Genomic DNA, 26206 nt, shown 5'->3' on the forward strand with positions numbered 1-26206 from the left:
CTGGAAATATAGTTAACCAATTAGATTCTAATATACTTCACTGGTTGTATTGATTCACATAAATCAATATTTTATTACGTCCTTAAGATTACCAGTAAGTTATATTGTAGAGAATCTTGATTGTTATTTCCACTATAGAAGTCAGATTCATTTATTGTTTTGAGGATACATCTCGTATGATGTATTATAGAGTTTCATAGTAGGCCTAGAGTTCAGAATTACAGTTTCATTAGGCCATTAAGAAAATTTTGCGATAAATTCAGCTACAATATTTATGGGTAATAACTCTAAGAGTACTGGTCGAAGCTAGCATATCGACATTAAGTATTTAGCCATAAAAAGACGTGATAAGTGGTCATTAATCACGCAAACTGAATTGGGTGATCGCATAGATCCTTGACTAAAGGCATGCCGCAACACAAATTCAAGGATCATAAAGTAAATATGGGATTCAGTTAACCCATATGTAGTTTTTTTTTTATTTGTACAACCAAAAATTATTTAATGAAACTCTAATTTCGATATTTTCTCATATTTATGTGCACCTTAATTTCATCTGAGAAAATTATCGTAAGAGGACCTGAATAAACATAAGGGTTAGGGTTTATTCGCTTAAGTACATTGCCACATAAAGTACATTGTTATATAGTAAATGTATTGTAATACATGGAAGATAATACTCGATTCATAATGAGGACATGTCGCTATGATTCATATGTTTATTATATAATGAGGAACGTTGGGTTTGAATATTTTAGTTTAAATGCTGACCAAGTGGGAGAATATTAGAATATTTTATTTATGGAAATTATTTTCTAATTAAGGAAATGATTTTCTATTTAAGGAAATAAATAAATAATTGATTTTCTGTTAAATGAATATTTTATATTCATTGAATCCGGACAAAATCAATTATGTAATATTCTATATATGGTCAGATTTCTATATTCATTACCTGATTTGATTTCCTGAATTAATTGTCAAAATATTCTGACAATTAATGTGACACAGATACTGATGGAGTATCTCACCTATAAATATAAGGTCTCGGTCCCCGAGCTCCTTACTCATTCTGTTCATAACAGCAAATTCCATCTAAAGAGAGTTGAGAGAGCGAGGAAGCCCGATTACCCATGGTAGTCAATTTCCTTTGCAGATCAAATTTTATGTGGGTTTGAAGCTCAAGATTCAATGGCTGTAGGTATTTCGATCCTTATTCATAGTGTATATATGTTTGATTAATTCCGCACTTTATACTTAAACATATATATTTCAGTTTATACATATAAATGTCTAACAAGTGCAACTTTTAGCTACTTAAAATTGTAAGGATATGATATTTTTTTTTTTAGAATTTTAAACTTAAAGGGTGATAATTAGTTTTAATGTAATTTTCTTCATGTCTTTAAGTTTATACAAAAAAAAAATTAGATGTATCACTGGATATCTAATTACAAAATTGATCCAATACAATTAGTATAAAATAAAAAGTTACACGTGCAACAGACTGTTTGAATCGTGTTTTCGATGTGTTAATTTTTTTTTTCAAATTTCTTAAAATTTTATCAGTTGTCTTAAATAACTACAACGTATATATACGACCATAAAAGAAATTTAGACTAAATTATTTTTAGATACCGAAATAAATAAAGTTGCATCAATACACTTATTTTCCCATTTTAAAGAAATGTATTGTAGAATTTTCAGTTATTACTTTGTACATGGTAGAATAATAATAATTTACGTTTTTATTTAAAAAAAAAGACAATAATTTAGGTTTGTTAAATTGAAATAGATCTTTGTGGTTGAGTTCAATCCTCACAATAGACAATAATTATGTGATATTATTGTTTTTTTTAAATGATTATTATCTGATTATTGATCAGAAAATACATATTTATAATAATTAAAAATAACTAAAAAAAAAAAAAAGAGAAATAGCTAAAGAACACCTTTAAGCTATTAAAAAATTAATAAATATTAAACCTTATACATATAAATTTAAGGAGAATTACCTTATATACTATTTTTTTAACTTTTTTTTCTTCAAATTCACGGTTTAGATTTCTAAAGTGGTTGCAGGGCTAGTTGCAATAAGAGTTTCTATACGATTTTTTGTTGCAATTTAGGTTGCAGCGCTAGTTGCAATAGGAGTTTCTATATAGAATTCCGTAAAAATACAAAAAAAAAAAAAAAAAAACTGTTTTGAAGTGTAAAAATGAAAAAGCTCCTAAATTTAAATATGTCATCTCTAGCTAAAAGGGTCAATATTATTTTGGATCTTATATTATTCAAAATAGTATAAAATAATATTTTAAACTCAATTTTCATCAAAATAAAACTTAATAATAACTTGACCTGAAGATGCATGTTATGACCACGTTATAGTTACATTTATTAATTTGCATATGTGTAATTCGTGGTAGAAACTAACTTCAAGTTAGTTAGGTGAAAAATAAAAATTAAAAAAATTGGACTTAAGATACTATTTTGTACGAATTTTAAAAAATATAGACTCCAACTTGTCATTTAACAAAATAAATAGCTTAATTAATAATTTTTACAAAACACATAATTTAAAATAATATTTACCCGTTATTAAATAACACAAATAACACTACTACAAAAATGGTTTTTCCCGACATTTTTAAACAGTCATTTAAAGTATTCCCATCGGTTTCTATAACTGTTGTCTATACGATTGTCGCAAAACGGGCAAAATAGGCGACGGTATATAGGACACGGTTTAAAACCCTCGCCTATACCCTGTTATAGGCGACGATTTTAAACCGTCGGGAATGTAAAAAAAATACAAATTTGTAGAAAAATCTGTATTTTTCCTCAATTTTTTTTTCTTTGCATTAGTTTTATAATTTTACCTAAATTAAAATAAAATAACTAATTAATTTTATTTTAATAACAACTAAATTTAAAACACATTAAATTTATACAATAACATAATAAATAAATATAATAAATAAAAAAGTATATAAATAAATATATGTATTTATACTGAGCTCGAAGAGAGAGAGAGAGAGAGAGAGAGAGAGAGAGAGAGAGAGAGAGAGAGAGAGAGAGAGAGAGAGAGAGAGAGAGAGAGAGAGAGAGAGAGAGAGGTGGTGGTGGTCCGACGTATAAGATGGAGATGATAGGGACATCGACGGGAGGTGGTGGTGGTCCAACGTATGCGACAGAGAGGAGAGGGAGACCGACGAGAGGAGGGGTGGGTGGAGATCGCTGGACGAGAGAGACGAGAAGAAAGGGAGATCGAGAGAGAGAGAGGAAGACAATGAGAGATGAGGGCGATGGTGCAGAGGCATGGATGGAATTTTGGAGAGTTAAGATTTTGGTTTTAGGTCGTGAGAAATTGAGAAGAAATAGATAAGAAATAGGTGGGCATGTGATAAATAGAAAAAAAGTAGGTGAGCACGTGGGAAATGTGGCGAGAAGTAGGTGACGATTTTTTAATGAGTAAAACCGTCGGGTATAAGACTCTCCTAAAAATTCTCATTTTATTAAAAAGCGTCGCCTATATATTTTGTTTACTACAATTTTAAACCGTCGAGAATACTAAATTTTTCCTGACAGTTTTAAATAGTTATTTAATTTTTTTTAAGACCGTGACGAATTTTAATATTTGTAGTAGTGTAAAAAATATATTAAAAAAAATATGGATGTAAAGCATATTTCATATGTAGCTACTTTTCTTAGTAGTCTCACTTGGAGTGTCACGTGCTTGACTATAAACAAACTTTCTCAACTTATAAAGTATAAAAATGCTAAAATATATTAGTGGTGTTATTTTTTTATGTGTTAATATTACTATTGGTTCAATTAAGTATCGGGTCTCATATAGTTTAATATAATAATTTTTAGAGAGTATCACTAACCAATCGTAAGGCGACATGTCTAGATATGCTATGCATCATTGATGCCCAATAACAATACTCTTTTAAGGCTACTTTTCTTCGATCTTCCTCTACCAATGAATGAATTTTATGATTTTGTCACATATTAATTAAAATTAGTATAAAATATTTATTGAGAGATTATATTAATTCTGTAATGATATATAATTAAGATCTAATATCGGTGGTGTCGCGTGAAATTTAGAGTTATTTAATTAATTAATTGCATACATAATAATTATTATTAATTATATGAACCGTGCAACCACGTCCATATATATGGAAATTAATTATTTAATTATATTAGAAAAAGCTTATTATTAAATATAATTTTCATGAATTATCTTTCTTTTTTTTAACTCATTTTCATGAATTATCTTAAACAGCAAAAACACACACAAATTATTTATTATCTCTTAATTAATTATCAGTACTCTTAATTTAACAAAATTCTCAAATATATGTATTGTTTAACAGTTGATGAACTAACTATATAATATCATATATATGGATGTTAGTGAATATTTATTCCCCAAGGTATTTATATCGAACTCATAATAAGTGAAGATATATATATATATTATATTTATGTAAATGTAATAATTAGACGTATAATTTTCGAATTTTATTTTATTAAAGGCAAAAATAATTTTAGCATGAACATATATATACTTATTTGTAAGAATTTATATACATAAATATATAAACAAATTATGAAGAAAAAAAAAAGAGAGGGCAATAACGAAGGACGACGGCTTTGGCCTTTTTTTTTTATTAAAAACATAATAATATATAATTCATACTTTTTCCCAAAAATTATGTACATTATTTGGTCCCTCCTAACAAAGTTTCTTACATTTTGACCTAAAATCAAGCTTTCCTTTTTGTTTTTGACTGGGTATTATAGTTATGGATACTTATTCTACAATATACATTCTTAAAAGAGGTTTATGATATCATGCACTTTTTATCTGTTTCAGTAATTAGGAAAAATTTTTAGTTTAATTTTTTTTTTTATAGTCATCTATGTTGTAATTATTTAAGACATTCTACAAAATTTTGAGAGAATTGAAAAAATATAACACGGTAAAAATAAGATTCAAATAGTCTGTTGTACGCAAAATTCTTTTATTTTACGCGTGTGAAATAGACTATTTGAATTTCATTTTTGGGCGTGTTAAATTTTTTAAAATTTCTCAAAATTTTGCTAGATCGATATCATAAATAAATATAACTTAAATAATCATAAAAAAATTAAACTAAAAAATTCTTTCAAATATTGCCAAAATAAATAAAAATACATCGGTGGACTCAGTTAAATTTTTTCTATAGTTATTGTGTATCAAATATTAAATATGGGATCTATCGGATCTCATTTCAATGTTTTGTTAATAACAAAATTATATTTTGTTAACTATATATTAATATTAATTATTACATATTTTTGGATGACCATCAAACTCGAACATTTAGTAATAATCCCAATTACTACATATATATAAATATATATATTGTATACGTGTTATATATAAGAAGATCATTTTTCTGTGAATTATGATTATTCTTGGTCTAATTAGATGGAGGTCTTTTCTTCTTAATTTTGAAAGAGAAATTATTAAAAGAAAATAAGGACATAAAATAAATGTACATTGAATATTATTAAGACAAGAAAAGTCGATCTTTGTGTTGAACACACTTACAATATATATTTCATTAATTCTTATCCTTATTAATTATTCAGTGTTCAAATAATATGTCTTATGTATTTAACTAAAATTTATTAGCTAGTAATTAATTAATGTTTAGAGACAATCACTCAATAAAATTGTGTTGAACTACAGTTTTTTTCCCTTCTTCTTATCCTAATTATATTTCGGTGAATATGTATGTAATTTTAACTAGAATTATTTTATGATGAGCTGGTAATAAATTATTAATTATAAAAATGAATATTCTATCTATATACAGTAGAACCTCTATTTAAGAATACCCTATTCAAGAATAACCTCTAATTTGTTATAAAAAGATCAAGTCCCAATTTAGGCCAATTATAAATAAGAATAACCTCTAATTTGTAATTAGTTATACATTCTCTAAGTCCAGTATTAATAAAGTATACCTCTATATAAGAATAATTATATCTTAATAAAATATATACATATATTTTATAAAATTATTTATGTAGAATTACTAATTTTATTCTAAATTGTAATACATGTATAAATATTATATTTACTCAAAAATAATTCTATTATGATATAATATTAAGGATTGTTTAATGTCATTGTTGTTATATTGATATTTTTTTATATTTTGATTTTTTTTTCTAGTGTAACTCTATTTAGTTATAAACTCTCAATTAGAATATTATTTGCTTGGTCGCAAGTGTATTCTTGAATAGAGGTTCTACTGTATATCGATAATATATATAATAACAAAACCCTAGCTAGCTTAGCTATAATCTTCTTCTTATTATTCTGATAATACACTGATCCATATGTCTTGTTGTCGATCAAGATAACAAAATAAATAAATAGTACTATTTAAAGTCAATGGTCTGAGTACATATATTAATTAATTTGGTTAATTATTTAATTAATTATGCTCATAAATATTTTGTTTTATATATATAAAAATCAATTTTTGGGTTGATCGAGTTGCTGAGGTGGTTAAGCTCTCCCTCAATAAATGAAATGTAATAATTTAACTAATTAGTTTCAAAAGTTTTTATTGGATTTGGAAATACAGATAGATATATAATTAAATCAATCATATATATAATATAAAAAAATACTATGATAAAATTAATCGAATCATAGACAAATAAAAATAATGTTAGGTTAGGTACCCTAATAGTGATCATGACTAAACTTTATGTAACACATCATATGTTGATTGGTTAGACTAGAAAAATATTTTAATTAATTAAGATAGAAAGTATTAATAATATATAATTATATAGAGACATATTAATGTTCTAGAAAGTTTCGTTATTTTTATGTAATTTAATATTAAACATTATTATTATTATTTTATTGAGGCAAAGCAAACACTAATATGAATCAATTTTGATTTGTTTGTCTCCCTTTTAATTAAATTACTTTTAATTATTTTTTACTATTAATTACAAAAAAGTATGGCCAACTCGAGCCAGTACAATAAATAATTAAAAAATATTATTTATTATTATTTTTGTGGAACCCACATTTGAGATGGACACAAATTTGATTACGTGGAGGCACTTATTATTAATTGTTTTTATTTATGTGGACCATGTGTAAATAAAATTTGGAAATTAAATGTTACATTGTCGTTTATATTTTTCTCATCAAGTTGGTGACTTTTATGTTATTTTATTTATTATTATTTTTATTATTGTAGTGGGGGAGTGTTATTTTAAACTTTATTCTATTTCCATTATTATAGGTTTCTAGAAGCTATGTGAGAACTTTTTATGGACAACTAAGATTCACATCAATCCAAAAATGATATTCACAAATTACATACTAGTTAGTTGATTTCGATTTGGATACATAGATAATAAATATGTTTTAAATATGTCCTCCAAATAGTAGGGGTAGCCCATATTGTAGGTTAATTCTATCTCGATCCATATATATTTTGTGTCAAAAAATTTTAATCTTAACTCAATCCGTACGTAATATAATGAATAAATTTTTTAATATCAAGTATAAATTTTGTATCTTATACTTTTTTTCTAATATATATTTTTCTATAAAAATAAATAATTATTTAATTATAAATTAATAATTTTAATAATATATTAGATATAAATAAGTTAATTCGTGTCAATTTCGTATCATATGTGTTAATCCTAACCTAACCCAAATAATAATCGTGTTATTTGGATTGAACCCAATTTTGACCAGCGTCTATTTTTATGACCTTAACTTGCAATAATTCGTATCGAATTCGTGTCGTATTATTATGTCATAACCTGATCATTGCTATCCCTATTAAAGAGTAGTGGTAAATAAAGAGTGTAAATTTGTGTCTGGATGGTCAATTGTGTTAATTGTGTTTGTGTAATATCAAAATTTAAGTTACAATGTTAAATTTAAGTTTGACCTATTGATAAGCGAGTTGATTTGACATAACTCGTGTTGTTAATGATTTATTTAATTAACTTAATATATTTTACATGTAATGAATATAAGTTTAAATAAGTGTGACATCCAGTAGTGTCGTGATTTGTAAGAAAAAATATTGGGTAAGTTGTGCAATCTCATACCGTCTGAAAAAGGTCAAATTGGATGATTCTGAGACTGTGTAGGTATGAGACTACAAAGTTGAAGAGGGCTTAAATGGATTGATTAATACTATCTATATCAACAAGGTGCATCTCATTTGTCGGTAGTTCATTACGAAAGAACTTCACAGTTAAACGTGCTTAATCTAGGGTAATTTTAAAATGGGTGACTTCCTAGGTCAGTCGTCATTCCATGAAGCAGCCAATGTGTCATTTTGAGTGAGACTTGTCTAACCGAAAATGACTTGTTTAATTAATAAGTTAATTGTATTAACTTGAAAAATGACACAATTTTTTTTGGAATAATTACATAAGGCACTATTTTTTGTAAAATATTTACATTTTTACGTTCAAAGAATGTTTTTTTTACATTTTTACGGTTTTTCAAAAAATAACACGAAAACAGCATAAAATCAACAAGAAAACAACATAAAAGTAACATCAAAATAACAACAAAAAATAACATACATATAACAAAAAATTAACAACAAATGAACAAAATTTCAACATAAAAAGACCGTATTTTATGTAAATAAAATTAAAAAAATCGTAAAAATGTTTAAAATTCCGTGAAACTATATTTTTGTTGTTTTTGTGCATTTGTGAAATTAACTCATTTTTTTTTCTATTTACATGTATTATTATTTTTGACCTATTTTAACGTCCCTAGATATTAGTTTTCTAAAATAATTTTTTTTTTGGAGTTATTTTTTCAAATTGGACACTCTGGCCATGACATGGAATTTGATAAATTATAAATAGATTTGAGGATTCTATAAACTTTTAGTTATTGTGTAATGACAAAGGAAAATAGACCATTTACCTAGTTTGTCTTCTAGAACATAATAATTATAATAAGCTTCTGGAAGGAAAACAAGTATTACAATATTAAATAATAATAATAATAATAATAATTATTATTATAATATATGGTCTGTTTGGTATATTCTTTCTATAAAGAATGAGACAAGAGAAGCCCAATTTTATGGACTTTAGAGAAAAAGACAATTCCACCGATCTAATGACGATTGGTACCAAAAATGAAAATATTTACATTTGTCATATATATTTTATTATTTATGTATAATATTGATTAATATTTATATATTTATATGGAATGATTGGAGCTCTATTAATATTTTTAAGTGTAAATATTATTTTAGAGTTTGTATTAATTATGTAAAAGTTATTGGGTAAACTTTTTATTTTATTAAATGTGAAATTAACTTTTGTATTTTTTAAAATAGTACAAAATAATGCTATAGTTAATTTTTTTTTTATTAAAATAAAACTTAATAATAATCTAATTTAAAAATATAATGATAAAACTGTGTATATTTTATTCTGCATCTGTTTATTTAAATAATTATCTTAAAGTAAGTTATATTAAAATAAATTATCAAAAAATTTGCTTAGTGTATTATTTTATACTATTTTGAAAAATATAGGATCTAATTTATTATTTAACAAAATAAAAAATATGTTCGGTAATTTTTACAAAATACAAAACCAATATTTCAATTCTCTACTTTCCTATTATCTTCCAAAAAAAAAAAAAAAAAAAATCTTTTCTTGGTTTTGGATCAAAGGGAGGCATTTTGGAAACAACGTGCTAAACAGATGTGGTTGAAAGAGGGGGATCAAAATAGCAGCTACTTTCACAAAATGGCTTCTTCCAGGAAACGACATAACCAAATACAGAAATTGAAGAATGATAATGGTGACTGGGTGGATTGGGACAATGGGCTTTCGACTGTTGTGACCAGCTATTTTAATGGTTTGTTTCATGCTTCGGGTAGTGCTTGTCAGGAAGTCTTGGACTGTGTGGATACTTGGGTCTCTTCTTTTGTCAACACTGAGTTACAGCAACACATTTCGAAAGAAGAGGTTAAGAAGGCAGTTTTTCAAATGCACCCTGATAAAAGTCCTGGGCCAGACGGTATGACACCAGCCTTTTACCAAAAGTGTTGGTCAATAGTTGGGGGTGATGTTGTTGAGACGGTTAGAAATTTCTTTCTCTCTGGGGAATTGAACAAAATTGTGGTGATGCTAACAAAGTCCTTATCCCGAAAACTAGGAATCCTTCGGATATGACTCAACTTCGCCCTATAGCTTTATGTAATGTGCTATACAAAATCATTACTAAAGTTATGGTGAACCGTATGAAGCCGTTCATGGATGAAATTATCATAGAGAACCAAAGCGCTTTTATCCCGGGACGTCTCATCTTGGATAACATTCTCGTTTCCTTTGAAGTGCTCCATTATCTAAAAAGAAAAAGAAAAGGAAAAGAGGGTTTTATGGCTCTTAAGTTAGACATGAGCAAGGCGTACGACAGAATCGAGTGGCACTTTTTAGAGGCTATGCTTCGGAAATTGGGCTTTGTTGAATGGTGGGTTCGGTTACTGCTGAAGTGTGTCTCCTCGGCCCGTTATATGGTGGTTCATGGGAATCATGAGATGGGTCCTATTCTCCCTTCAAGAGGGATTCGACAAGGCGATCCTTTATCTCTATACCTGTTTATTCTTTGTGCTGAGGGGCTTTCGGCCATCCTTCGTAAGTTTGAGAGTAGAGGTTTGCTACATGGTTGTAAAGTGGCGAATGGAGCACCAAGAATTACTCATATGCTCTTCGCGGACGATAGTTATCTCTACTGCAAAGCAGCTATGTTGGAGGCAACAAGAATTCAAGAGGTGTTCAGTAAGTTTGAAGCGACCTCGGGTCAGAAAGTCAATTCATCGAAATCCTATATCTTCTTCAGCTCAAACACAGACATGGTCACCCAACAAAACATTAGTAATCAGCTTGGGATGAATATTGCTATTGAAAACAGTTTGTCTCTCGGTCTCCCCAGTACAATGAGCAGAAATAAGTCGGCAGTTTTGGGCTTTCTCAAAGAAAGAGTCTGTAAACGTATTCAAGGATGGGAGTCCAAGTTTCTTTCCCGAGCGGGTAAAGAGGTGTTAATCAAGACAGTTGCTCAATCACTACCAAGCTACGCAATGAGCGTTTTCTTACTTCCATTAGAGATCACAAGGGACATGGAAAAGGTAATGACCAAATTTTGGTGGCAATCTTCAAACAATAGTGGAAAAGGAATACATTGGCTATCATGGGATCGTCTTTGTACGCACAAGGATAGAGGAGGCATGGGATTTAGACACCTTCGCGATTTCAATTTGGCCATGCTAGGGAAGCAAGGGTGGAGACTCATTGTACGCCCTCATTCTTTGGAGGCAAAAATTTTCAAAGCTAGATATTTTCCCAATGGCAATTACCTCTCGGCATCTTTAGGGAGTTACCCTAGTTTTGTTTGGAGGAGTGTATGGGAAGCTCAACAACTAGTTCGAAAAGGTGTTCAAGGGTGTATTGGTGATGGGAGTTCAATAGGTGTTTTGAATGAACCGTGGCTTCCATGTCCTGAAAATCCTTTTGTTACTTCATCACACCCAGCCCTTGCGAATGTAATGTTACAAAATCTCATGGGAGATGATGGAAGTTGGGACCAGGAGGTGATTTCCGACTTATTCAACGAACGGGACAAATATTTTATCAACAAAATCCCTCTTTTTTCGGCTGTAGAGGATCGGTTGGTTTGGCAGCTTGAGTCTTCAGGTATTTACTCCGTCAAAAGCGCGTATAATCTCTTGCAAGTTGATCATGGAAGATGGCATGACAACCTAGATGCTGCAGCAAAGTTTTGGTCTTCCTTTTGGCGCCTTAAACTGCCCCCCAAAATCAAAAATCTGGTTTGGAGAGCTTGTAGAAACTGCCTCCCTACTCTCTGTCAGCTTCGAACAAAAAGAGTTAATATTTTTTCTGCTTGTCCAGTCTGCCAGGGTGATGAAGAAACAATATTTCATGCACTGGTTACATGTCCAAAGGTCCAAGTTGTGTGAAATAGAGTGGGTATTGGCACCAGGAATAAAACACAGAATGGAAGCTTCTCAACCGAAGGTATAAACAGTTTTTTTGACTGGTTTGTACACATTTTTACTGAGGAGAACATGGCCAACAGATTATTAATGTGTGCTCTATGTTGGGCTATTTGGGATGGGCGAAATGAAATGGTATGGAAGAAGAAAGAGACGGGAGTGGATAGCATAGTAGTATCAGCTAAAGGTTATCTTGATCATTGGACAAGCGCTCAAAATTCTCTTATTGAGACATCATGGACTGGTCTTCAGTCGGGTGATGGTGCCGAGCTTTGGTGTCCTCCAACGGAAAATAGTATCAAGATCAATGTGGATGCTGCTATGTTTAATGGTGGAAACTCTTATGGTATCGGTTTAGTTGCAAGAGACAGACACAGCCCGTTGGTGGAAGCTCGAATGGAGTGTTTCTTGGGTCGGGTTAATCCTGAAGTAGCTGAGGCTATTGGAGTGAGGGAGGCTTTAAGTTGGATCAAGAATCGCAACTGGCCGAGAGTTGTTGTGGAAACTGACTGCCTAACAGTTGTTCAAGCTCTACGAAGCTCTGTTCATATGATCTCTTTATTTGGGCAAATAATTAATGAATGTAAACAACTCATGTTAGAGTTGGGTCATGTTAGTGTTTTTTTCGTTAAACGATCAGCAAATGTTGTAGCTCATAGCTTCGCTAGAGCTTCTCATTTTCACTCTGGTTGTATTTTCGGTTTGGAGAATGTTCCAATCGATTTGTTACTTTGTTTGGTAACGAAGTTTGATGGTTAATAAAACTTAACTTTCCATTAAAAAAAAAAAAAAAATTAGTGGTACCTCTAGTAAATTGAACATTATATATGTAGCGATATTATATTATTAAAGAACAAGCTAATTAATAAATTGAAATACGTGAGATTGATAGTAAACTACAATAATAACAATATGATTATTTTTTGAAATAATGTTGGATACAATTTATGTTTTTAATATTTATCTTATCTTCCATAGTAATTATTTTACAGCTTTAATTGACTTCACATTCCAAATAAAATTGGTAACTCATTGTGATTTTGAGATGCTCCTTTAGATTGATGCACTTTTATCAACTTACTCATAAATATTTCTAAAAAAAAAAAAGAAAAACTTACTCATAAATAATAATATTTTTTTTTGCAATGATAAATAATAATATTGTTCAAAATATAATTATATCTTTCTTTCGAAAAGGTATTATAAAGTAATAGAAATAATGTATATTTATAGATGTGCAATGCAAGACACCCACCAAAAATATCTTCTCTTCTTTTGAAAATTACAATTTTAGACACAAAAAAAAAAAAATATCTTATATATCTAACATAAAATAGAAATATCAAAAAATTTACATTCTAAATAGACACAACTCTATAGCCCACCGTAGTACATGGTCCAACATAACAACAAGATAATAATAAGAACAAGAAGAAGGAAACACTTACATAATCTTAAGTGTAGAGTATTGAAGATTACAAAACTTGAATAAGATATAAGAAAATTGTTCAAAAATTTACTTTCTCCCTTTTCTCTATGCACTAAAGAACTCTAAAATAAAAATAGCTTTATCAAAGAATCAAATCTTTCATGTTTTTCTAACTTGGTGCTCTTTAGGGTCCACATATGTGCACCAAATTATTTATTTTTAGTATTTTAATATCACCATTTAATATTCAAGTTTTACATATTTCATAGTTTTCAGAGATCCTTAATTTAGTGTTAAAGCTCTCAAGAAGCTTGAAACGACATGCTTAAAAAGTAAAAAATTAATATAGACGATACACATGGTCGGTTATGAAATTTAGTAAGTCATAAGAACATAAATATTTTTGAGTTTTTATTTAGAAAAAAAAATGTGGCATTTTTTAAAATTAATAAAAATATATGTATCTTTAAAAAGAAAAAAATAGACTCCTAAGTTAGGTAGACTCTAAGTACAACCTTAGCTCGCTTATACCTATAGCCGTGCCTGACGATATATCGTCTGATTCCTCTAGAGCCTCGTTATATTCAATTTTCAAACTCTTCCCAAACATTTCTAACGTCTTTAGCATTAAAATTTTCAAATTAAGTTGTGTAATAAGTTTTTTTTTTTTTATATACATAATTAATGTTAGATTATCTTAGGAGTTACAAATAGTTAGAAATCATTAATTACATTGTTTACAACCCAAAATTATGCTACAAAATTGAAATTTTTATTTTAACACTTAATTATTATATTTATATTTAATATACATTATATTATTCATAAATAACAAATGTACCGTCATTAGAAACTTTAAAAGGATTTGTCAAAAAAAAAAAAAAAAACTTAAAAAGACTACTATTTACGTTGAAGAATTTTTGAATTATTTTCTTTAGTTAAAAAAGTGATATATGTCTAATTAATTATACAATTCAATGTTTCACCAATAAATTACATCAATTAAAGGCCATTTAAGTTGGGCAATTTCATTTCAGGCCCGCTAGCTAGACCTAATTTGGGCCTATTGGACCGTATTTCACTTCTATGTCGGGCTTTTGATTGGGCTTCTCATCATTCACCATTTATATTAGGGAAACTTACAAAAATACTGGAATTTTGGTTAACTTTTACAAAAATACTGTCACACGGAAATTTTTTCAAAAATACTGTATTTTTATAAAACACCAGTAAAACACAAAGCAGTATAACTCAAAACAATAGTAGAACACTAGTAAAACACCAGTAGAACACTAGTGAAACTTAACAAAGTATACTGCAGTATGAAACTTATAAAAAAACACAGTAAAAAAGTTAAAATTACTGCCTGGCAGTATTTTTGTAAAAAAATGGCAAAAATTAGTATACTATGTAAATTTCCCTTATATTATTATTTTGATCAAAATTTGAAAACTAACATAAAATTAAATTAAATATTTCCATACAACATAAATTTATGAAAATGAATAATTTAATTATAATTATTCACCCAAAAACACTTAATAAAATATAACTTTACACACTAATCACCTAAACACGTTGATTATATATGTATATATATTAATAGTTTTTGAGAACCTATTGTAACATATTATAAGTGATAAACAGTATACAATTTGATTTATTTCAAACTCTATTGAACGGATGCTGAAATGTATAATAAAAACTAAATAGGATATTTGCAGGGCAAAGACTTTAAGCTTTTTGTTTTGTATACTTATATACTACATATTTTTTTTTAAATAAATTAAATACTTGGAATTCATCTTTTATTTTTTCCTTTCTATTCACTTGTACCTCTTCCGTTTCATCAATTTTGTCCGCATCCTCATTTTCTTCCGAAAAAAGGGAATTTTTTGTTGATTAAAAAGAATAGAAAAAAACTTGTACATTTATCCTAAGAATATATTACTAATAAATATAAATAAATTTATAGATATCCTTTTAATTATCAAAAGTTGAAAAAAAAAAAAAGGGATTTACAGATTAATCTAGCCTTTCTTCTTTTTAATTTTAATGTTTGAGGACATAACAGATTTTACATCGTTATGTCACGGTTATTTCAATTAGGTCTATTAGGTGCTTCTGCTATGTATATCTCTTCTCTTTGAGCCGAGTTGTTAGTTAGTTAACAAGTTAGCCCGTTTAGTAGGTTAGTTGTTCGTTAGAGCCGGCCTAAAATAAAATGCGCCACAAAAAAAAATTTATTTTTGAGCCCTTATGTTAGAAATAATGTGATATTTTTCAAAGACAGTAAAAAAAAATATATAATTTTAAAAAAGAAAAAAAAAAATTAGGCCCCTAGACGGGCCCTAAGCACAGGCCTAGGGCGCCTATGCCTAGGGCCGGGCGGGCCGGGCCTACATGGTTCCTTTCCTTCCTGTTAGCTTAAATATAGGGAAACTTACAAAAATACTGTTTTTTTCCCAAATTTTACAATAATACTGCCACACGGCAATTATTTCTTTTTTACTGTCCAAGCTTTTTTTTTTTCTTTTATACTGTCCAGACCTAAAATATTTACTTTTATACTGTTAACAGTAACATAGCACAAACGACACTTCCTTCGTGGTTGGGGACGGACAAATCAACACCAGAATCATGAAAACACCGGGGAAAAACCATAAAATCTGGCAAAGAGAAAAATTTACTAAATCAACAACAAATTACTGTTTTGTAGTGTTATTTTACTATTGTTTTAATATGAAAAAAAAGGCCACATAAATGAAATATTGTAAAAAATGACAGGACATGAAATCTATATCAGTTCTCATAAAGAGCAATGGACAATGGGAAAAAGAACATAATTATTTCAAGAGAAGGTGACAATCCTATAAAAAAAACATAAGAAAGCACTACTAAAACAACACAAAAAAAAATACAGAACATAAAAAAATAAGCATAAAAAAACTTTGGAATGGTAGTATTTCGATCGGGTGTACTTGGATTCCCATCCTATAAAAAAACATAAGAAAACACTACCAAAACAACACAAAAAAAAAAAATTAAAGAACATAAACAACAAGCATAAAAAAACATTAAAAAGACTAACAAAAAAAAACATGCAAGAAAAAAAAAAGAAATAGGAAATATAATCAACTTGAAAAAACTCTTAAAACAACACAAGAACAATAGAAAAAAAAACCTTATCAGATTTGGGAGACTTTTGAACTTTCTTTTGGCTGTTTGCATCTTTTACTTTGTTTCAAACATCTCATGATTTGATAAATAATAAAACACACAAAAACAAACTAAAGTTTTCAACTTTACACAAACCAAATTATAACTATTGCTCATTCATATGTGGGCAAATTTTACATTAACAAAATAAAAAGAAAAAAAAAAAACAAACAGATGCCCACACAAGAAGAAAACTCCATCATAGTCCACACACACCATTATTATTATTATTATTATTATTATTATTATCAATAATAACAAAATTAACTCCAAAAAAAAAAATTGAAACTTGAGTTGTATATACAAAAGGGTAATGATTTGAAATTGAAAATTCTGTTGTGTGTGTGTGTTTTTTCTACCTTGTTCTTCTTCTTGGTCCACAAAGAACCCAAGATAAGATCCATGACCATACACGGCGAGCTCTAGAGAAGAGTCTATCAGTGTAAGGTTTGGACTCTCTGAGAGCATCTTCCATGGTTTCAACAAAGAGGTTGAGGTTTCTTGGGGGAGGGATGTAGAGAGTCAAAGGGATTGCAGAGAAAGGTGAAAAAGAATTGTAACATGGTTTTGGTTTTTGTTTAGAGTGGAAAATATAAATAAATAGATAAAGTTGATGAGAGGGTTAGCTTTATTGAGTAGTGTGTGTGAGAGTTGTCACATCTCACATCCAAATCAATCATTTTAATAAAACAAAAAAATTTAAATTTTGATGTGGGGAGACACAACTACCCATTATTTCTTATTTTATTATTATTATTATAAAATATTTTGGAAAAATGAAGCTGGAATCCGAACAATAAAAACACTGATAAAACACCATAAAACACTACGAAAATAACAACAACAAAAAAACAATAAAAAAAACATGGAACAGAATGCATAACATGACAAACCTCAACAATCCTATTAACAGGAATTTCCTCAGCCACACCTGATGATGGCAACACCTTTACAGGGGATTTACCCTTGCCCTAAAATAAAACAAAACAACACCAACAAAACAACAAATAAAAAATTAACAAAAACACATAAATAAATCAAACAAAATATATAAAACCATTACAAATACAGAGACAAAAACAAACAAATACCCAGATATATGAACTTCAAAAATCGAATTTAACAAAAAAAACAAAAAACCTCAAAAACAACAACAGATAAATAGTAAAATACCTTAACAGAAACAGGCGACTTAAGAAATTCAGAATCCAACTCAAAATCTGAGTCTGAATTTTCAACAACAGTTCGAGGTCTTTTTCCTCGAGTGTTCTTCGAAGGTCCAGCCAGTGACGAAGCCAGAAATTTAGTTGAGTGAGGGCTTGAATAAATATTAAGTCAAAACTAATAAAAATAATGATAAATGTATCTTTAAAATTTTCATCTTCAACAAAATAAAATAATACTGTTGACAAAAATAAAATAAAATATTGTCAATGGTATTATTTTATTTTTTAATAAAGTATTATTTTTTTTATTATTTGTATTGGACTACTTTTAAAATGGGCTTGATTAGAATAAGAATAGGCTCATGAATCATGATTAAGATATTGAGTGAGGGCTTTTGTGAATTGGACTTTAATAAATTGAGCAAAGTGAATTAATATATGTATATATCTACATATAAAAAATTTAATGTATATATTTGAGTGAGGGCTTTAGCCCACACATGGGCTAAAGTCCCTCCGTCCCTGGGTCCAGCAATGGTTTTTCTTTTAACAGAAGGGGAAGTGGGGCTAGGAGGGTTCTCTTTCAGATTTTTTTTACCCATTTTTGATTTGGGTCTGGTTTTCTGCGATTGTTTTGTGGGTTTTGTAACTTTGGCCGGAGATGGTGATGAATGAGTAACGGCCATTATCAAGAACTATGAAGGTATTTATAGACAAAAATAATAAAAATGGGAGGGAAAATGAGAGGGAAGTTTAAGATAGTGGTATGGGATTTGAAATTTTTTAAAATGAAAAAACCACCCACTACTACAACCGTATAACAAAACTGAAAATGGGGAAGAAGATGAACAGTTGAGATGAGAGAGATTACCAATTACAAAATTTAGATTCGAAAATAATAAAAAAAAAATAAAAGAAAAATACATAAATACAATACTTTTTGATCAGAACACATAACCGTCAAATCAAACAATTAAAAATATTTTTTTTAAAAAAAAAATAAACGTGGCAAAACCCTATCGTGACAAGTGGCAATGATAAATCCCTTACACAGCTAAAAGTTTCAAGGCAGTAAACTGCCAAAAAAAAAAAAAAAAACAGTGCAAATGTTGTTTCCAGCGTGGCACAGTATAAATGTAATAAAGTGGGAAAAATCAGTAGTGGGTGTAAATTTCCCTAAATATACTCTCTAATTGGTTCTTTATTCTATTCAATTTCAATCAATAAACAATTCTATTTTCATTCTGCAATGAAATTCGTACCAGTTTTTAGAAATTAATACATATATTTTACAAAACATAATATTACGCATTTTTGTATATTACAATATAAATAAGAAAACAGAGAAAGATCTTAAATTAAATCACAATACTGACTGAACATATATATTTGAAATGAGTGAGTCACCTTCATCATTCTATTCTCATAACCACAAGAATATATATAGTAAAACAAAGTAGTAATTAATTAGGAGAACAAACTTGAATGGTAGCCTCAGTCATTTCAGACTGAGTTACTCCAGCATCACACATCTTCATAAAAGCTTCCATACGTCTTAGTCCACCGAATGTCATGATATCCCCACAATATTTGGTATAAATATTTGTCTGTACACACATATATATATTATTAACATTAATAAATTAATTATTTCCCTACTTAATTACTGATCTTGCAAAATATTAATTAATGATGCTTAATTACCAGTAATTCGTAGCAATCCTTGACAGGTTCAGGACTATCTATAAAGGGATCAAATTCAACAAAATTATTATTATTGACATTATGGGATGAGCTTATTATTTCTTTGTCCTTAAGCACAATACTTTCAATTCCAGCTAAATTATTATCTTCACGCTCGTTTGCAGCAACGGCTTCGTCTAGTTCTTTTTTAGATTCCATATAAAGTTTCTCATATTGCTTAACCTGTCAATTATTTATTAATAAGTTATATATATTGTTTGAATAATTAAAAAAAAAGAATAATTAAGAAATTAATTAATGTATGTGTTGTGTGTGTATATTAATATTACCTTGTGGCGTAAGAAAGTTAATTCATAGTCACATATCGGCCAATTTTTGAATTGGGAATCATCATCTTCTGAAGATGTCTACATTTGTACAACAAATAATATTATTAAACTTAAAATTTGTAATAAACGACAAAAAGAACTCAAATCTATCTATTTTGGCATCTAACAAAATATTTTAATTCATATTTTTTTTTTCATCTCTATATATGCTCTAGTCATGAATTAGAACAGAAAAAATTTAATACGTAAGTATTATTATTTAATTTTATACGCGTGAAAAATATACCATACACTATTAAAAAAAAATTAAATTAAAATATTTTCTTAAATTCTAAAAATGATAAATGATGATGCATGGCTAAAACCCCTTAAAAGCAATGTAAAATTTTGTAATGAAAACATGAGTAATGTATGTATATATTTTATATATACCTGAAGAAGGACCATTGCAGTAGTGTCTCCAGAATTAGATGTTACTAGGGTGAGCAGGCAACAGATAGACAAACACAGTGAAAAAGCAGCCTTAGTAGTTAGCCTCATTATTGAGAATTGAGATACTTACACTGTAAATGTATAATATACACAAAAAAGAGAGAGTTATGTTATGGGTTTAGTGAAGGAGCTACAAAGTTTCAAAGGGTAGTGTTAGAGCTGTTATGGGGTTACGTACTAATTTATAGTTCAATTTCAATAAAAATTCTTACTTTAATTTGCCAAATGTAAGAATATTAGTGGGTGAGACACGCAATGAAGAAATATTAGAGGGTGGGACACGTAATGCATATGCATGCACTAAATTTAGAATGAATTAATTTATTAATTAATATCCATATTTCTTTTTTCTAAAATTAAAATCCTATCATTTTCATTTGAATAATTAGCTTTTTTAGTCCCTGTACTTATGACACTATACTATGATGCCCCTTAATTTATAAGTGTAGTTAAAAATACCCCCTAAAATATATCAGTTGGAATAGTATAATCCTTCTATCTAATTCTGTTAAAATTGATTAAAGTTGACTGTTAAATTAATAATGTGGGATTATACATAGATAGTAGTTGAAAAATTATATACCATTAGGAAAATAAATTACAAGTCATAAAAATTACAATCACAGGAAAAAAAAAATGAAAAATAACATCCCAAAAAATAGAATATCATTACCTTAATTTTCCAAAAATCCCATGTTCTTTCTAGTGATATCCATCTCTTCAAATACTGTAGAATCCTAATTTTACACCTTTTTCTAATTTGAACGGCTAAAAAACGATTGGAATTATTTTAATAAAATTACTTTTATTAAATTTTTTTAAAAGGTTATGAAATTATTTTTTAATCATCTTTCATTGTCAGTTATTATGCCATCTCATAGTCAATTTTCCCTCTAAAAAGAGATGAAATTACTACTCTATCCTTTGTTATAATACCACATCATCAATACAAACGGTATTTTTAAACAAAATAAACAGAAGGACTAAATGTATGCATATAAAATTATACAAGGACTATTTGTAACAAGCTGAATAGATTAAGGGGCATAATAGTATAGTGTCATAAGTACAGGGGGTAAAAAAGATAATTATTCTTTTCATTTTAGTATTATTACTTTTTTATATTTTGTGGTTTTCCATATAAATGGAAAGCTCAAAGATGGTAATTAACATCGCAGCTTATATTATTAGTATTATTATTATTATTATTATTATTTTGACATGAATATTATTTTTTTTCTATAATTATTTGCATGTTTTATATATACTAGTGAAATCAACCAAAATATTTTATTAGAAAAAAAAAAAAAACTAATATGTTATGTATTTATGGGGAGTTATTTGCATATGTTTTTAATAACCGTCTCAATATATATATATATATATATATACTAGGTAAAAGTTACGTGCCGAGCCACGTAAATGTTAGTTTTATTTAAGGTGTTAGATAAAACATAGTTGTGTCTATAAATATGTACATTGTTATTAATAATTAAAAATACATTAATCTTAATATATACACTCATATAATAGTTATTCTTACTGTGAATAAATAATTTATGATAAGTCATAACAATATATGACTTTAACATTTATTATTTGTTTTTAGAAAATTCAAAGGAACAATATATTCGTTTTGTAAAATTTTAAAAAATAGCAACAAAAAAAAAGTATCATCTTAAAATAAAGAAAAAGAATTATTAAGTAAAGTCTTTTAATATAGAATAGCTTACGAAAAATAAAACAAAACATAATGGTATTATCAAATATAACCAATGAATAAAGAGGAATCAGAGTGGTATTATCAAATATAACCAATGAATAAAGAGGAATCAAAGTCGATCATGTATATTATCAAATATAACCAAAAGACTAATCGAACATGAAATTTAATCATTATAATAGTTTTACTGCTATTAAACCAGATTTGATATCTCTATGGAAATATTGATTTCTATGTATCTAATAAAGATAAAAAAGATAAAAGAAAAAAGGAAAAAAAAAAAAAAACAACCCAAATGAAGTACTCAACCACATTGATTGAAAAGCTGAGTGATCACCTTCTTATCTTCTTTGCCTTTACTTTCTTGCAAAGATAAGAGAAACCCAGAGAAAGAAAATGAAAGAGAAAATGTTAATTGCATAAAAGAATGTTAATTGCATAAAACACCAGCATAAACACACGAAGGCTCATTCGACATTATTTCAAAATATTAGAAAAATTGATATTGATAGTGTTAAAATAAATCCAGCCTAAAGAAAAATTATATCTAAATCAATATCCGTATGAATGGAAGGATCAGATGAATGAAGTGTGAACCTAAAAAAGACCATCTTCCAAGAGCAATCAATACAATTTTTATTATTCAAAGGATACAAAGCCCACTTGGTGATAAAGATCAAAGAAATTGAAGCGAGAGTCTGAAAGAACAAAAAATAAATAAGAAACTAATATAAGGGTCTTTGAGTAAGAATCAAATCATCGAGACACAAAAAGAAGAAAAAGGATTTATCTAAAGTTAAAAATTATGTATAAATTTAAAATAAACAATGTTTAATATAGAATGATAATGGTAAAAAGCATAATAGTGATGAAATAAAAATTAAACTAACATATTAGTAAAATATATTAAAGGTAATAATAGTGAAGTTATGAATTGTAGTTTTGATTTAAAGAAAACATTGTACTAAGTTTTGAAAATTAAAGGAAAAGAATTGGTAAAAAATGTTTTTAAGAAAATTAAGGGTAACTAAATTAAAACAAAAAGAAATTAATATTGAAGTTTCTTTTAATTTGTTATCGACTCAACTAATAAAATTGTAAAATAATTTTTTTATTGTAACAAAAATCAAACAATCTGAACGAAAACGAAAAAAAAAAAAAACAATAGATAAAGAAATTTGGATTTAAGTATCTTCAGGACAATTATAAATATAAAGCTCAAAAGCCATATAAGACCTAAGAAGGAACCATATATTCAGCAAATAAAATTATGATGAAACCACTCTCCAATTACAAGAGTGCTACCTTTGTTTAACCTACTCATAATAATAATGCCAATAATAATGTATATATAAATAAATAAATGTCAACATTCGAAAGTTCGATTTCATAGAAAAAGAATGATAAAAGATTCATCAATTTTTATCTTCTATACATATATTCCTGAAAAGGACGACAATCCTACCCATGTTTACTATACAAGTGAAAACAAGATCTGTAACTCCACATATCTTTCAGCATTCCAATACAAATGTGAGTTTCTTTTTTCAAATCTTCACACAATTAATGAAAAATCAATTGAAATATGCTTCAATTTTCTTCATTCCATGGTCAACTACATACTGTCATTAATTCATTCAGCATCAAATGTATGTAAACCATAAACAATGGCCTTGAACCCACGTTACATTACGGCCTCCCACAATAATCATAAGTAAGAAACATAAACATAAGTAAGAAAATTAAAGAAACAATGAACTAATAATGAGACCAATATCAATATAACATATCAGAGAGAATTAAAGATACTACACACTATACAAGACAAGATTTAACCAACATGTATAACAAGATCATTGACCAAAGGATCAGAGTAAGGGACACCCAATTCAAATATATCAGATCCACACTAATCAAGAACCTTCAAAGCTTTTACCATGGTCTCAAGATCAGGATCACCAGCAATGATAAAAGGAATAATTTCCACCTACAAATTAGACACTTGTTTGATTATAAACATTCTCAAAAACTACTTTCTTCAACCACGACAAAATTAAGTGTTCTCACTTTCACCTAACAATCATTTTTTTTCTTACCGGAGTGCAATTACAGTCAATTGATGAGACTGTGAAGAATTTCTTCAAACTGTTGGCGCCCAACTTTTGATTGAACGTGACAGCCTTGATTTAAGAAACATAACCCAACAAGTAGGAAACTTACAAGGAAAATTTCCTTTAGCTTTTTGAAATATTTTACACCTTCAAAGAACATCCCTTTTAGCTTTTTCAAAGAAACATTGGCTTCTTCTCTGACTCAAGGGCAGTAACAAACAGATCAGCACCAAAAGAATCAATATTATAGGAGAGAAGAGGATTCAGAGACATACGGAAATGAGGATCAATTTACCTTGAGACTGCCATGGATGTTTGAAGCGGTCATTTCTTGTGACGCTGACGCCGTTTCTTGTTGCTAGGCTAGACCGATGAAAACTCTTCAAAAATAAAAAAGGATGTAGCTATATAATACTTAACTATTTTCCAGGTTTTTAGGGGTGTAGCTAAATTGAATAATATTTTTTATCTTTTCAGTTAAAATATCTATAATTTTTATATTTTTTTTATTAGAATAATTTATAAAATAATATAAATTTAATGATGGATATTTTGTGAGAGGGATATGTGGCTAAGATGATTTTTTTTTTAATTTAAAAAAAGATTATTAATATTTAAAAGATTGTTTAATTTTTTGGATTTAATTATTGAGTTTATTTGTTAACGGGAGATCAAACCTAATCGTTAAATTTAACAGAATATTCTTTTTTTTTAAGTATATTCTGTTAAACCAAGAAATGCCGTTAGATAGGCACTTTTAATATATAAAGATATATATATAGATACGGTTTTAATAATATATGTTGAAGCATTCAAAATAAATAAATAAATAATGTATGTTAAAAGGTTATAAAATAATTTACATTAAATCCCTACTGCGTATCAAAGAACATTGAAAAAAATACAGAATATATATTTTCTTATAAGGGAATATTATTATTTTTTTTGGCTAATTAATTTGTAAGTGTTTTTTTCCATTTAAATAACAATATTTTCCATATATTTACAAAGTATTTATTTCTTAAATACTTGCACACATTTGTATCAAAGATGAACATAAAAAATCTAGGGATGATTATATAATTAAAATACTACTGTTTGTAAAAATTTTAACGGTTCAAAGTTTTTTTTTTTTCTTTTCTAACATTTTTACAGTATTCTAGCTATAAAAATACAAAAAAATCACATAAAACTTATAAGAAAATACTATGAAAATAACATAAAAAATAATATGTAAATAACAAAAATTTAACAACAAAATAAGAGTACACATAAAAACATATCAAAAGACCGTATTTTATGTAAATAAAATCTGAAAAATTGTAAAAAATATTAAAAAAATTTCGCATTTTTATTAATTTTTTTTTTGTTAGTTTTATGTTTTTCATTTTTACAATTATCCTAAAAATCTATATATTAATTTCATCCTGAGGGAGGGGTATTAGATTTACCATTTAGTTTTATTTTGGCCCTATATTTGGGCCCACTATATCTTTAGGCCTCTTCTATTTGCTGTATATCTAAACTTTGCAAATGTACAGTATATACAATTGGCATTTCTGCCGATTTTGGTCAATATATATAGAATAATTAGTTTTTTTAGTCCCTGTACTTATGACACTATACTATGATGCCCCTTAATTTATAAGTGTAGTTAAAAATACCCCCTAAAATATATCAGTTGGAATAGTATAATCCTTTTTCTAATTCTGTTAAAATTGACTAAAGTTGACTGTTAAATTAATAATGTGACATTATACATAGATAGTAGTTGAAAAATTATATACCATTAGGAAAATAAATTACAAGTCATAAAAATTACAATCACAGGAAAAAAAATGAAAAATAACATCCCAAAAAATAGAATATCATTACCTTAATTTTCCAAAAATCCCATGTTCTTTCTAGTGATATCCATCT

The 26206-nt window shown here is 27.8% G+C and overlaps 2 protein-coding genes across 2 annotated transcripts; one reads left to right on the forward strand and one right to left on the reverse strand.

Annotated features, from left to right (window-relative positions):
- Nucleotides 1-12185: 12185 nt before the first annotated feature.
- On the forward strand, nucleotides 12186-12872 carry LOC133037178 (uncharacterized). Its single transcript, XM_061114031.1, has one exon. It carries the CDS (start codon nucleotides 12186-12188, stop codon nucleotides 12870-12872), a length of 687 nt encoding a protein of 228 aa, XP_060970014.1.
- Nucleotides 12873-19127: 6255 nt separating this feature from the next.
- Nucleotides 19128-20607, reverse strand: LOC115715177 (uncharacterized). Its single transcript, XM_030644008.2, has 4 exons — nucleotides 20393-20607; nucleotides 19961-20038; nucleotides 19632-19853; nucleotides 19128-19534 (listed from the first exon to the last, which is right to left on the reverse strand). Exons 1-4 carry the CDS (start codon nucleotides 20498-20500, stop codon nucleotides 19391-19393), a joined length of 552 nt encoding a protein of 183 aa, XP_030499868.2. The 5' UTR covers nucleotides 20501-20607; the 3' UTR covers nucleotides 19128-19390.
- Nucleotides 20608-26206: the final 5599 nt, after the last annotated feature.

This window comes from Cannabis sativa, chromosome 4 (assembly GCF_029168945.1).
Source record: "Cannabis sativa cultivar Pink pepper isolate KNU-18-1 chromosome 4, ASM2916894v1, whole genome shotgun sequence".
In the NCBI taxonomy this organism is placed as follows: domain Eukaryota; kingdom Viridiplantae; phylum Streptophyta; class Magnoliopsida; order Rosales; family Cannabaceae; genus Cannabis; species Cannabis sativa.

What these genes read in the sequence shown, in the direction of transcription:
- LOC133037178 (XM_061114031.1), top strand. Translation starts at nt 12,186, where the DNA reads ATGGCCAACAGATTATTAATGTGTGCTCTATGTTGGGCTATTTGGGAT.
- LOC115715177 (XM_030644008.2), bottom strand. Translation starts at nt 20,500, where the DNA reads ATGAGGCTAACTACTAAGGCTGCTTTTTCACTGTGTTTGTCTATCTGT. An exon ending in CTGCAATGGTCCTTCTTCAG is followed by an intron (nt 20,039 to 20,392) that starts GTATATATAAAA and finishes GTACAAATGTAG; the next exon opens with ACATCTTCAGAAGATGATGA. An exon ending in AGGATTGCTACGAATTACTG is followed by an intron (nt 19,535 to 19,631) that starts GTAATTAAGCAT and finishes ATGTGTGTACAG; the next exon opens with ACAAATATTTATACCAAATA.